The sequence below is a fragment of the Cladophialophora psammophila genome, assembly GCF_000585535.1.
Source record: "Cladophialophora psammophila CBS 110553 chromosome Unknown aczJe-supercont1.11, whole genome shotgun sequence".
Lineage (NCBI taxonomy): Eukaryota > Fungi > Ascomycota > Eurotiomycetes > Chaetothyriales > Herpotrichiellaceae > Cladophialophora > Cladophialophora psammophila.
In genome coordinates, this window is record NW_006912932.1 from 121,990 (window position 1) to 134,960 (window position 12,971).

The window sequence follows — 12,971 nt, forward strand, 5'->3', positions numbered from 1 at the left end:
ATGATAGACCACAGAGGTGGAAGAAGCGTAGGGCGCGTTGCTCGGCCGATGATCTTCGGGATGCAGGCTCCTCTAGAAACCATCTGTGGATTTACTCATCTCGCTCTGCATATGTTGTAGTAGAATAGTCCATAAATCCTTTGGAATATATCATGTTTCTTTGTCGAGCCACGATTGACTCGGCCGAATGAGATGGTATGTAGCATGTGTCTGCGATATAACTGCAGATATGAACATGTCCCAGCAGTCGCGCTCTGGCGAAACCTCGGTCATAGTATTTCTGGCGCTGGCTTTTCGTTTGACAGCGCTCCCAAGACAGTCGTATAAGCTGTGACGTGGAACAACAGCAAAACTAACTAATGCTGCAGCCGTAGGCTGTAAAGTAGCGTCGTGTGTGGCACTGATATATGAAGCGGCGGAAGGCTGGGAGATGGTGAACGAGTGAGATCGCGGGCGTGGTTTCACGCTAAGAACCACTTTACGCGAAGGTCTCGCGTCTCGCGTCGTATCCTCTTGGGACGCGTCTTGATTTCACAACCCCCCTTTCTATCCATCTTGATGTGAACACCTGCCAACGCCACGCTGCCATCGTTGCCCACCGCCATTATGTCGTCGACGCCATCCTCACGGCGCCGGGGGCAATCCTCTCGGAATTCCCAATCCTCGACTCCAGCTCAACAATCCCAGACCACTCCCAGAAGCACCAGACGAGCACCTGATGCAGCTGGCGCAGTTGCGTCCTCCTCGCCATTTTCCTTTCAATCGTCCCCTGTGCGAACAAACCCCGCGCCTCCGTCACAGCTGGCAAGTGATGGCATGCTCATCAGTTCTCCCCCGAGACACTCGTCCGATGTAGGCGACCGCGAGCCAACTCCGCGAGCAGCAACCCGACCGGTTGCAGGTATTTGAGTCCCGCTCTCAATGGCTTTGAGCTATTCTGACATTCAACAGACTCATCCCCAGTCAGATATGATCCCAGCTCGAGCCCTGTGCGACGTTCTCATCAACCCCGATCCGAAATTGGCAGCAGCAGCAGCGCCCTTTTTGTCCGTCAGGATCAACAACCAAGAATATCTTCCCGGAGAGGTGACATTCATTCTGACGCGTTTGCGCCTTCTCCCGCTCCTCGTCGTCGAATCTACATTGGCGAGGATGGCATGCCCATTAGGGATGGACATGATCCGACTTCAGAGGCTACCTTCTCAAACCTCAATCCTGACACGTCCGAGGCTGATGCGATGGGAGGGGACTCGACAAGAGTCATCTGGGGCACCAACATATCCGTTGTAGATTCCATGGCATCATTCAAGAACTTCCTTTACAACTATGCTAAGAAATATCGCATGTGGGCCGATGGTGCGACGGAAGAGGAAACACGTGCTCTCGGCGCGGTGGCGGACGAGAAGGAGTATCTGGACATGCTCCAGAACATGAGAAAGATGGGGATTCACCCGCTGAACCTAGACGCGCGCAATCTCAAAGCATATCCTGCGACCTTGAAACTGTGGCATCAGCTTCAGGCCTATCCTCAGGAAATCATCCCGTTGATGGATCAAGCTGTAAAAGATGTCATGGTGGAACTAGCCCAGAAGGAAATGCAAGAGTTGCGGCGAACTCATGCCGCTGCTCCTGCCTCACGGGCAGCAAATGGGAGCTCAATGCCTCCCATGCCATCTTCTGACTTGGGACCTGGGACACCAGCGGCAGGACCTGCTACCGACGAAATTCCCGATCCGGTTGAAGAAGCAGAGTTGCACCCCTGGAAGGTGATGCCATTTGGTCTGGACAAGACGATCAACATGCGCGATCTCGATCCAGCGGACATCGACAAGCTTATTTCGGTCAAAGGACTTGTCATCCGAACGACCCCGGTCATACCCGATATGAAAGAGGCGTTCTTCAAATGCACCGTCTGCCAGCATACGCTGTTTGTGTCAATCGATCGCGGAAAGATTGCAGAGCCGACGGAATGCCCACGCCCTGCATGCAAATCCAAGGACAGCATGGAGATCATCCATAACCGGTGCGTCTTTGCCGACAAGCAGGTGATCAAATTACAAGAGACGCCAGATTCGGTCCCAGACGGGCAGACGCCTCATAGCGTGTCCCTTTGCGTATATGATGACTTGGTAGATGTCTGCAAGGCCGGTGATCGGATTGAGGTGACTGGCATTTTCCGAAGCAATCCTGTCCGTGTCAATCCCCGCCAGCGAACAGTGAAAGCCCTGTTCAAGACTTACGTTGATGTTCTACATGTTCAAAAGGTCGACAAGCGGAAGTTAGGTATTGACGTATCGACGATAGAGCAAGAGCTCTCTGAGCAGGTTGCAGGCGATGTTGAGCAGACGCGAAAAGTGACTGCCGAAGAAGAAGCCAAAATCAAGAAAACAGCAGCTCGCGAAGACATCTATGAGCTCCTCTCGAGGAGTCTTGGTCCAAGTATTTATGAGCTGGAAGATGTCAAGAAAGGTATCCTCCTGCAACTATTCGGCGGCACGAATAAGACATTTGCGAAGGGTGGCAGCCCCAGATACAGAGGCGACATTAACGTCCTGCTGTGTGGTGATCCATCTACTGCTAAGTCTCAGCTCTTACAGTACGTCCACAAGATAGCACCACGAGGAGTGTATACATCGGGGAAAGGCTCCTCAGCGGTCGGGTTGACCGCCTATGTGACCCGAGATCCAGAATCCAAACAACTCGTCCTCGAATCCGGAGCTTTGGTACTCTCCGATGGCGGCGTATGCTGCATCGACGAATTCGACAAGATGAACGAGTCTACTCGCTCGGTACTGCACGAAGTCATGGAACAGCAGACCGTCTCCATTGCGAAAGCGGGCATCATCACTACGTTGAACGCAAGGACAAGTATCCTGGCCTCAGCGAATCCCATAGGTAGCAAGTACAACCCGAATCTTCCGGTGCCTCAGAACATTGATCTTCCGCCGACGCTATTGTCGAGGTTTGATCTTGTCTATCTTGTGCTGGATCGAATTGATGAGGTAAATGATCGGAGACTCGCGAAGCATTTGGTCGGAATGTATCTCGAAGACACGCCGGAAAATGCGTCGAGGGAGGAGATCTTGGTACGTTCAATTCCTCCCTACCAAACACTAACATATCGTACTTGCCAGAATACGCTAGTTAACAGCCATTTTAGCCCATAGAGTTTCTCACCTCCTACATCTCGTACGCCCGCAACAACATCCACCCGTGTCTTACCCCTCCGGCTGCTAACGCCTTAACGAACGCTTACGTTGCTATGCGCAATCTCGGTTCAAACATACAATCCTCAGAGAAACGCATCACCGCCACCACTCGCCAGCTTGAATCAATGATTCGTTTATCTGAAGCGCACGCCAAGATGAGACTCTCACCCATCGTTGAGGAGAAGGATGTGAATGAAGCAGTGAGATTGATCAAGTCGGCCATCAAGGCGAGCGCCACGGACGCAAGGACAGGCCTGATTGATATGGGCTTGCTCAGTGAGGGGGGCGGTGTCAGCGAGAGGCGCAGGAGAGAGGACCTAAAACGAGCGGTACTGGAAATACTGGATACGGACAGGACAATCCGTAGCGGAGGAGGTATGAGGTACACGGATCTCTATCGAAAAATCGCCGAGGGAAGCAGTCTTGAGGTCGAAGGCACCGAGTTCAACGAGGTCGTCAAAGTGTTGGAAGTTGAAGGGAAAATCACGATTACTGGTGAGGGAGCTAGGAGGGCCGTGAGGAGGATCACGGGCGTGGGCGTCTGAATGATACCCGCAGACAGGACTAGATGCGTCGGAGAACCTATACACTGTTCACCACCGCACCAAGCAGGGTTCTGGATGGTAGGATGGACAGATGGAGGAAAGCGACGTGGACTTGGATATGGACTTGGCCATGGGGGTGGGCATGAGCATGGATTTAGGACTCTTTGTTCTCAGCTTCTTCATCCCATATGGGCGGCTTTGGGGTGGACTTCTGGGATCTACCCATTCAATTCGCTCGTTCAGTTGGCGAACATCCGAATATGGTGATGACTGACTGACGAGGATGGACGGCGATGAGGCCGAATAGGGGGGTTTGCGAATTGGGTACATATGATACGGTACTGGCTAAGGAGGCGGAGACATAGATGGACGACAATGAGAACAAGGACAAGGACAAGGACAAGAACAAAGACTACGGAGGTTGACGACGACAACGAGAAAGACGATAGGGACAACGGGGACGACGATAGAGGGGAAACGAGGAAGTGAGACTTACCGCTCCATCGAGTTTGGTATTTCGAGTCGTCGTCTACATACTTCCATGCTGTTTTAATTTACAAATCGTAATGTCGCGCATGGTTCGATTGAGCTGAGGATGCTTTGATGGTCTGATCTCTGATCGTGAGCACCTTCAAATCCTCTTGTTACTCCAGTCCTGTCCAGTCGCTCCAGCTCGGTCTTTTCAATCATCCATCCAACCTTTCCATGATACCAAATGGTTCAACCGGTAGAACCATTTCTAGGCACCTTCACTCACGCTTCCAAAAAAAAAAAATTTGGACGTAACTATCTTCAGCGGCCATTGTACGTGCGAGCAGTCAAGTGATTCAGCATGGATATTATATATATTCGGTCCTACTGAGTCTGAAATCCTTCGTGCTCCACTGTATTCTGTGCTGGACTAGCCCAATTAGGCTAGATATGAGAAATCATAGCACTGGGCAAGCACTGGGGCAACCTATCACCCCCTACCAGTATTTCAAAGCCCACTAGCCTCTTCTGTCGCTTTAGATATATTCTTCTCTAGATCAATCAGTCAACTTACCTGACCCCGGGATTGGGTCAAGATCCTGCCACAACTCCTCTTCCGCGTCATACCACTCATCCGAGGACTCATCTGAGGACTCATCCGACACAGGCCATGTCTGGGCTTCCCGATCTGCTCCCAAACCCAAGAGAGTGCGAAGAATCTCGTCACGGCCTCCTTTTACCACTTCTTCGTGTCCTCCAGCAATCGCAATCTGCAGCATGGTCCAACCCGTAGAGTCGGACATTTCTATTGCCTTGGTCAAGCCATAGCGCCGCTCATATTCCGCAAGCAATATGAGGAAGTTGTCATGCACCCCAAATTGAACGGCGAAATGGGGGGCTTGCCAGTTATTATGTCCAGAAGGTTGGAATACATCCACACCGGCTCTTATCAGCATCTTGACGTCTGCTGGCGTTCCGAAGACAGCCACACGATGCATCAAGCCCCAACCTGCCGTGTCAACAATGTTCTGATGAAGCCACGGAAACTCGTCATCCCTTGCTCGGAGCATTTCAATCAGGACGGTCAACCGACTGTCCTCAATTCGTTCTCCCTGGGACCACAAGTAGAATATAGGTGACCAGCCATAGACGTTTTGATCATGGTAGTTAGCACCGCGTCTTAACAGCATCCGGCATATATCCTCGCGGCGATGCTTCAACGCCCAAGAGAGTGCAGTGGCCATTTTCCGGCCAAAGGGCTCATTCACGTAGGCTCCTTCTGTCAGTAACAAGTCCACAGCTTCCGCATGGCCGTTCTGGATGGAAAGGCACAACGGAGTCACGCCTCCGTCGGTGACCATGAACGGAGAAGCTTCCTTGCTAGCCAGGAACTTCCGCATTGTAGGTAAGTCACCATTACTGGACGCTGCAAGGAAGGCATGGTCGGAGGGAACCAGATTTCTGAGGCTAATTCGTCCTCCATCGCGCGTAAGACTTGAGGTCCCTTGGCGGGGTTTGAGGACCAACACCAGGTCTGTCGTGAGACTGAAATATACCATGAATCGGTGCTGTATGGAGCAAGGGAAGGTAGCGATGCTCCTCATAAGTGATAGTAGTTCACCGTCCGTCGTTGGTCTGCCGTAGCTGTAGGCCACAATTTTAACGAAGTCCATGTTCGATGTGACCTTGACAGCATTGGACTTCCGGTGATAGTTCATGTCAAAGGCTTCCCAGAAAACCTTGCCGGCTTCCCTGTCGTGCACATTCCAAACGAGAGTCTCAATCTGTCGGCGGAGCTGGTACATTCTTCTCACCTGTCCACGCAAGGAAGCGCGTTTGCTAGTTCTCATCTTCTCCTCAATTTCTCCAAGAAATTTGTAAATCTTTGCTCTCGATACTTGGTCCCAATCTTCCCCCTCTCTTGTCAGACAGTGGCAGAGGTATCCATAACTAGGTCTCAAGGCACCGTCATCTGCCTGAAGAACAAGTTTGTCTAACTCGGTACGAAGAATAAAGGCGTTAGGTCGACTTGTAGGGTCAACAGTCAGCATACTGCAAATGATGTCGACAAGACCTGCAAGGGCTGAGAGCCTAGAACACCTAAGCCTAAGCTCTAACAACCTTTTGACGACAATGGGCTTCACATGTGCATCTCCTCTTGCATCGATGTACCAAAATGAACCATTGGTTTTTCCTTTGGCATGTAGTATCTCCTGGGACCTCTGTAAAGTAAAAGTCTTTGGATCGGAATTAGCTCCTCCTAGGAACCACACCAAAACATCGGTAAAAACACAGCCAAGAGACCAGATGTCATAGCTCCTCGATAGTTGTCCTGACTGATACGTCTCAGGTGCTCCGTATGCAGCATTGATATCTGGACTGCGGCGGGTGAAGTAACTTTCCGACTCCAGCCCCTCAGTATTTAAGCAAGGGCCAAATCGAGCCATGCCGAAATCACTGATCTTCAACGTAAGCTGCTCGGCGTCTTTGCTAAATACGAGTATGTTTGCTGGTTTGATGTCATGATGAAATCCGGTGTATCTTGGTTCAGACTCCGTAGCCGCGCCGTATATTGTCGATAATGCATTGTGTATTACCGATAATGCATCCGCCAGCCCCCGTATTTGCAAGAGGAGCCATTCGATGTTCCTGTACGACAGATTTGGACTTTCTTTTGTACTCAAGAACTCGCTTAAGTTACCGTCAGCGGCTGTCATCAGTAGGAAATAGCGGTCCCCTTGTCGCCAAGATGCGTGGGATGTCATGATGTGTTCATGGAAGGTTTTCGATAGTTGCTGAAGGCATGAGACTTCATTTCTATAGGCGGCCTCATGCTGGGCGCCTCCTTGAAAAACCTTCAAAGCATAATGTCTTGGCGTGGTCTCTTTGGCAGAGAAGACATCGTAGTCTGGATGGATCTTGACCTTGTAGACCCGCCCAAAGCTGCCCTCACCAATAAGCTTCTTTGGAGTTTCTGAAAGGAATGGGAGAACTATGTTTTCGGAGACTTCGCAGTCTTGAAAAAGCAAGTCGCTTGGAAACTCAAGGGCCAGAAAGATGCCCTGGGCCTGGATCATCAGGTCCCACTGTGTTCGCCATCTCACTGCGGGACATTGTTCAATAGATAGAGGAAGGTTGGAGTCATCCACACCATAATCCAGAAGCTCACACAGGCAAGCCAACGGTAAGTCCACATAAATACACAAGCAGAGTAATCGAGGTGTAAAGGTTTTGATGTGTTTGATCAGGGTCCCTCTCATGTTGTCCGACAAATACGGCATGGTCTCGCGGAGAGAGACATCCTCGCGAAGCAGTTCCGAGACAACTTCTTTGGTGATGAGTATGTCGATCTCTCTATGTGAAATGAACTTCTGGTGCTCCCAATTGCGCTCCATTCTCCACTCGAGTGCTTGTCGCAGCTTTGAGGCAGGGGATTGCGGAACGGAAACCTCATGGAGATAGTTCGAAACGAGGTGGCTTCCGAGGCGACTAGGGATGTATTGTGAGGGAGATAAACCTCCCAATAGAACGAGAGAGTCCCTTGTGGTATGAGGGTCGCTCCTTAGTTCGGCTGTGGAATCCTCAACATCCAAGGCCATCGTAGATTTACTGTTCATCGGAGACAGACCAGTCAAGTTCGAGTCTTCTTGGTCATAGTTTGTCATTGCTTTTGAAATGAACCGCTCTCTCAATACCTCGACTTCAGCAGCTTCTGGTATGCGGACATCGTTTGTGCGAAGCGTCTTCTTCATATCCGTGATGGCATCTCCCATCGGAATCATATACGCCCAGGGGAGATCTTGTCGCACCGCAATAATGTATCCGGCAACACAGTCACCCTTTTTGACCCAGATGCCAGAGGTACCTAGGGCTACGGCATATTAGTGAGTGAGTGTTTACCAGCGAATGGAGTCAATACTCACGCAGAAGTTTGTCCATTGTGATTAGCATCGCCTCGTAACGCGAGCCATTGATGTTCAAGGTCGAGGAAATGTTAGTCAAGACGCCTGTTCTCAGACCTCCGAGCACGGAAATCGTGACAAACCCCTGATCTTCGACATCTCCGGCCGCAAAGCCTCGGACTTCGGTTCCAGAGATCTGGTTTGGTCTGAGCACCTTCTCGAGAGCATCAGGAGGTAGAGTGAACAGATCTACAAGCAGCCAGTCACAGTCATCTTCGACACAATTATCCAGTTTTGAGTTCGAGGCTGATACTGGTGGGAAGAGGATTTTAACTTGATAGCTTCCGGGAGCCGCTTGAGATTTTGTCTGTTCGCCTTCACGACGAACATTGAAGAGTAGAGACGACTCTGAGGATGCATGGGACTTGTCGAGTGAGTTGGACGAACGGATATGGGAAAATTTGGATGAAGACATGGGATCAAGTTCAATCCCAGTCATGTTCGGGCCCAATGATCGGAGGAAGTCATCAACTCCGTGTCTTGGTCCTTGGATATATGGAACACCCTCGATCAACACCAGACCCCCAGTCTTGCATGTTTTACCGCCTGGCAAGTTTAGATCAAGGCCGCACGGGGTGACAGTATCGCCCGAAATAGTCAGCGAGGAGCCTTCGAGGGTCGAAAGTAGCTGGTGGTGTCTTGCGGCTTGCTTGGCACTCATCGACGGAGTGTGGTCGAGTATGTGATAGTTCCACTCAAGAACGCGTAGACGCTCTCGAAGCCACTGGTCATGATCGAAATATTTCTGAGTTTGAAGTTTCGAGTCACGGGTCCCACACCATACCAGGATGGACGGAGTCAACGACTCAGAACGGGATCCTGCCAGAGAGATTTGCAGTTCCCAAGTGTACCTTTTGCATGTACTCGACAAGGCGGTCCTCACTCGAGTTCTGATCTCGTGTCTGTATGTTTTGCTAAGCCTTGGATCTACGTATGTTTGTATGAAGATCCCCTGGGTCTCGAATGTATGTACGGGCGGGGTTGGGATAAGGGCAGAGTCGACCGATGTTGGAGCAGTGCTCGGAGGAGTAGTCAAGGCGTCAGTTTCGGCAGCTATCGAATCGGTGGTAGAGGAGGAAGATCCCAATGTGTTCGAGACCGCCGATCCAGATGACTCTGGGTCAAACAAATGCTGATTTGAACCTGAGGGTTTGGAAGGCCTTGGACGTTCACTTATGTTCGTAATCATGTGAACACTTTGAGACTCTGGGTCGCATATCGGGGAACTGAGTCCACGGAAGTTTGAGAAGAACCCAATTGGGAGACGAGCTTGTAGCCTCGCGGGCTTCGACTCTTGCGAACCACTACTATCGAGAAGTAATTGGCTACGGTTAGGCATCCTGTCCGTTACCTAGAGCTTTCAGCAAAAAGTCCAGGAAGGATGTGAGTTATGAAGAGTCGGAGACGGGAAGAAAATAAGGGAATAAGATAATACAGGAAATCGGGGCACGGAAGACGAGCAGAAGGAAAACCTGCCTAGGGAGGCGCAGCTATGCAGACTAAGACAGGCGACACGAGGTTCTGATTGCTGGTCTCCTCTGTCTCCATCTTTGTTGGCCCTTCTGGTTCTGCCTGGCTTTGCTGTCTATTGGATCGCTGTTGGGCATTTCCGGAAATGCGAAAGCAGAGGGAAGCTTCTGCAGAATGATAGGTGTGCAGCGCTGCGGTCTCCAGCCATCAGTGCCAGGGCACCTGCACAGCCTCAGCCTAACTGAGACACATTCAAGGCGGTGAACATGATCAAGGGAGAACTCAAACCCTGGATACTTGTAAAGCGTTGCAGAATCGTGGTAGTAAATCCAAGCAGTCCGGGAAGGAACATTAGAACTTGATTGACGCGGAAGCTAGGAGCCATGGAACCCACAACAAATCTTGCCACGGCGCCCGGAAACGAAACGAAGAAGCTCATCGGACGAGCGTTCTTTGGCGACACCTTCGACGACCATGGCGGACTCGAAGCCTTTCAGGACTATTTCAGATATTATGAAGGTGAAATCGCCTGGTTGCGAGGTGGCACGCATCAGATCGCGGGGATTGTGACCCAATCTCACGAAGACGTGGTCACCATTGCCAAGCTCCTCCGCCAGCATCCCGACTGTGAAAAGAGCGAGATCCGACAGAAACTGAGGGCGGTTCATCACTTTGGTCATGCTGAGGATTGGGTTCTCAATCGATCCATCGACCTGTCTCTGAGGCTCTGGCTTCAGATCAATGTGCGAGACGACGAATCCAGCACTGGAGTTCCGCAAGTCCACTGGGATGAAGACGTCGTGCTGGCCGACTTCCTAGCCGGTCTGTTCCCCGTCGAGGACTGGGAATTGGGAGCCAAAGAGCGGCGACTGGACCCATACTTCACTGCGGCCAACATGGTTCAATTTTGCCAGCTCAAGGTGGATTGGACGAACAGCCTGGAGGACCATCTCCGGCTTGAACGTCGTGAGAAGAAAGAAAAGGTGCTCTGGGTCTACCCGCACAAACAGACTCTCCAAGCTCTGTTAGTCGAAGCCGAGAAAGGTTCGCGTCAAAGGTAAAAACTCAAATGCCGCTACATCGTATTGACCAAAAGCCAGGCCTTGACCTGATGACGCTTGCTGACCACTACGCACCTTAGATCTCCAGTGCCAGCCACTGTGCTCAAAGAGACCATCCAGACCCTAGACCTCCTGTTTCCCTTCTGGGACACCCGGACCAAAACTCTCCTTGAACAAAACGGCCAGACCTTCCACAACATTTCGGGTCCAATCGAACAGGGCCGAAGATTGCACCTTCTCGATTTTCCCCACTGGAAAGTCCGCCTTCTGGAGGTCTACGAAGAAGTCTTCCAGTCGCCGCCCGTGAGCTGGGCCCAGTTGTGGCACGACCAACGAAACCCGCAACAATTCTGGACATTCTGGATCGCCCTGGTCATCCTGGCCTTGACACTAGTGTCGACGATTGCTTCTATCGTGTCGATGATTACGGGCATCATCCAAGTGAAACTCGCTCGACAGGCCCTGAGTCTTTCACTGCAGACCATGTCGTCCAGCTCTCACCGATTTCATTCCAGCTCTCTGTGATAGTGCGAGTGCGACATGACGGGACGAGAGCAATCCGGAGTCTGCATTATATATGCCAACGCGCAGCACCCACAACTAAGTCCAGGTCTGGATATTTTCTCACCACACCTGCCACTCTCACATCTCCATGTTCTCGTTCGGGTGCTGTCAGTCCGTTTTTTGCCTGTCACCAATGCCGACTCCTTTGCAATCGGTCAGATCGTCGTCTCGAAGCAGTTTGAGGGCTCATCAAATGTTTCATTTTACATTCCTGCTCATTTCTGGGCGTGTATTGCCTCAGAGCAACACCCTCTCTTGTCTTCCCTAAGTGCCCCCACGCTCGATTCACCAGACAGCTCCAAAGTTCTTCCTCTCCACTGCCTTACATACCCACACCCTCAAAAAAATCCCCTGGTCGTCTGCCTCGTTCCACTATCGCCCGCTCACAATAGTATACTCCTTCTTGAAATTCTTAGCCATTTTTCCCTTCTGGGCATCCAAGTCCCAACACCCACACATCTCCTTCGGAGATATTGAGAGCCCTTTCAGCGGGACGTTATGTACCAAGGTGTAGGCTAGGCCGGACAGCTATTGCCATTTCGGCTTATCTCGTTTTGTATCCCCTTAACCTTCAGCCTTGCGCTGGAAAGACCGTCAATATCCACAGCAATACTGGTAATTGAACCATCGAGCAGAACACTTTTAGTTGGCTTAACAAAAAGATCAAGCACAACCGGGAAACTTCCTATTCTTCATATCTTAGTATACCAATCGAAATATCAAAAACAGAACCTACATCACGACATCTTCGATAATTCCCCCAGCTTAGTCTCCGTGTTTGGTGCTAATGATCTCATATCGAGCAGGTAAAAACTGAAAAGACGATAACGGTTCCCGTCACTGCATAGCATGGCATCACTTGCTGCACGACAAAAATAGACGTGGTGGTGCTGGAGGAAGTCAAACTGAATGGGATTCACAAAAATGAAACAAGCACTGGGCTGGGCCCGGCCTCCCGCTCCTCGGCTTCCATCTCGGTAGGTACAAGGACTAAAGATTCTGATGGAGGAAGAAAAAGCGCCGTGTACATTGTGGCATTTTCCTCTTCATTCGGAAATCCGTAAAGTTCATCGTGAGGAGAACCGAGGATATAGCATTGTGCAAGTTATCCACGGTATCGCATTGTAGACAAGGCTGAGGAAAAAGCACAACAATACGTATGAGAGGGTCGAAGCGATAGTTATCGATTGAGTGAGATCCGAAGTAACAGCGAAAGTAGCCTTTCAATCCAGAAGCGAAGGAAATGGCGTCTAGAAGATTCAATGCGGCGCCGGAACGAGCAGAGACCTCGACGGGAAATTTGGAGCACATGTGCAAATGATGGAGGGAAGACTCGCTGGGGCCGTACCGTCGGGAAAATATCATCCTGACAGTTTTGAAGGCGCTGAGACTTGAGCGTTCGAGGCTCAGCTGCCCAAGATCCAGCCAGTAGAGAATCTTGGAAGAATATGGCGCCACCTGGCACGTCGACCACTCGTTCATACCAAGGGAGAAAGGAAAGTCTAGTCCATCGGTTGATCATCGATGGTAGCTGCCTGTCTCTTTCCTGGGACTGCTTCTTGATTGCACTCTGCCAAACCGTAGGGAAGACACTGCCGTCAACGTCGTCAAAATAGGAAGAACACTGCATAGACAACTGCATGGACGATCCAGTAGGTGATGAGTAGTGGCCAGAACACTTCGGGCGGG

The 12,971-nt window shown here is 50.9% G+C and overlaps 3 protein-coding genes across 3 annotated transcripts; 2 read left to right on the forward strand and 1 right to left on the reverse strand.

Moving 5' to 3' along the window:
• Positions 1–816: 816 nt before the first annotated feature.
• On the forward strand, positions 817–3,754 carry A1O5_07254 (minichromosome maintenance protein 4 (cell division control protein 54); the record flags this gene model as incomplete). Its single annotated transcript, XM_007747843.1, has 3 exons — positions 817–901; positions 952–3,086; positions 3,161–3,754. The coding sequence occupies 3 exons, from the start codon at positions 817–819 to the stop codon at positions 3,752–3,754; spliced, it is 2,814 nt and encodes a 937-aa protein (XP_007746033.1).
• A 1,028-nt stretch (positions 3,755–4,782) lies between these two features.
• On the reverse strand, positions 4,783–8,626 carry A1O5_07255 (CAMK/PKD protein kinase; the record flags this gene model as incomplete). The annotated part of the gene is made up of 2 exons (XM_007747844.1): positions 4,783–8,096; positions 8,149–8,626. 2 exons carry the CDS (start codon positions 8,624–8,626, stop codon positions 4,783–4,785), a joined length of 3,792 nt encoding a protein of 1,263 aa, XP_007746034.1.
• A 1,414-nt stretch (positions 8,627–10,040) lies between these two features.
• Positions 10,041–11,243, forward strand: A1O5_07256 (uncharacterized protein; the record flags this gene model as incomplete). The annotated part of the gene is made up of 2 exons (XM_007747845.1): positions 10,041–10,701; positions 10,807–11,243. The coding sequence occupies 2 exons, from the start codon at positions 10,041–10,043 to the stop codon at positions 11,241–11,243; spliced, it is 1,098 nt and encodes a 365-aa protein (XP_007746035.1).
• Positions 11,244–12,971: the final 1,728 nt, after the last annotated feature.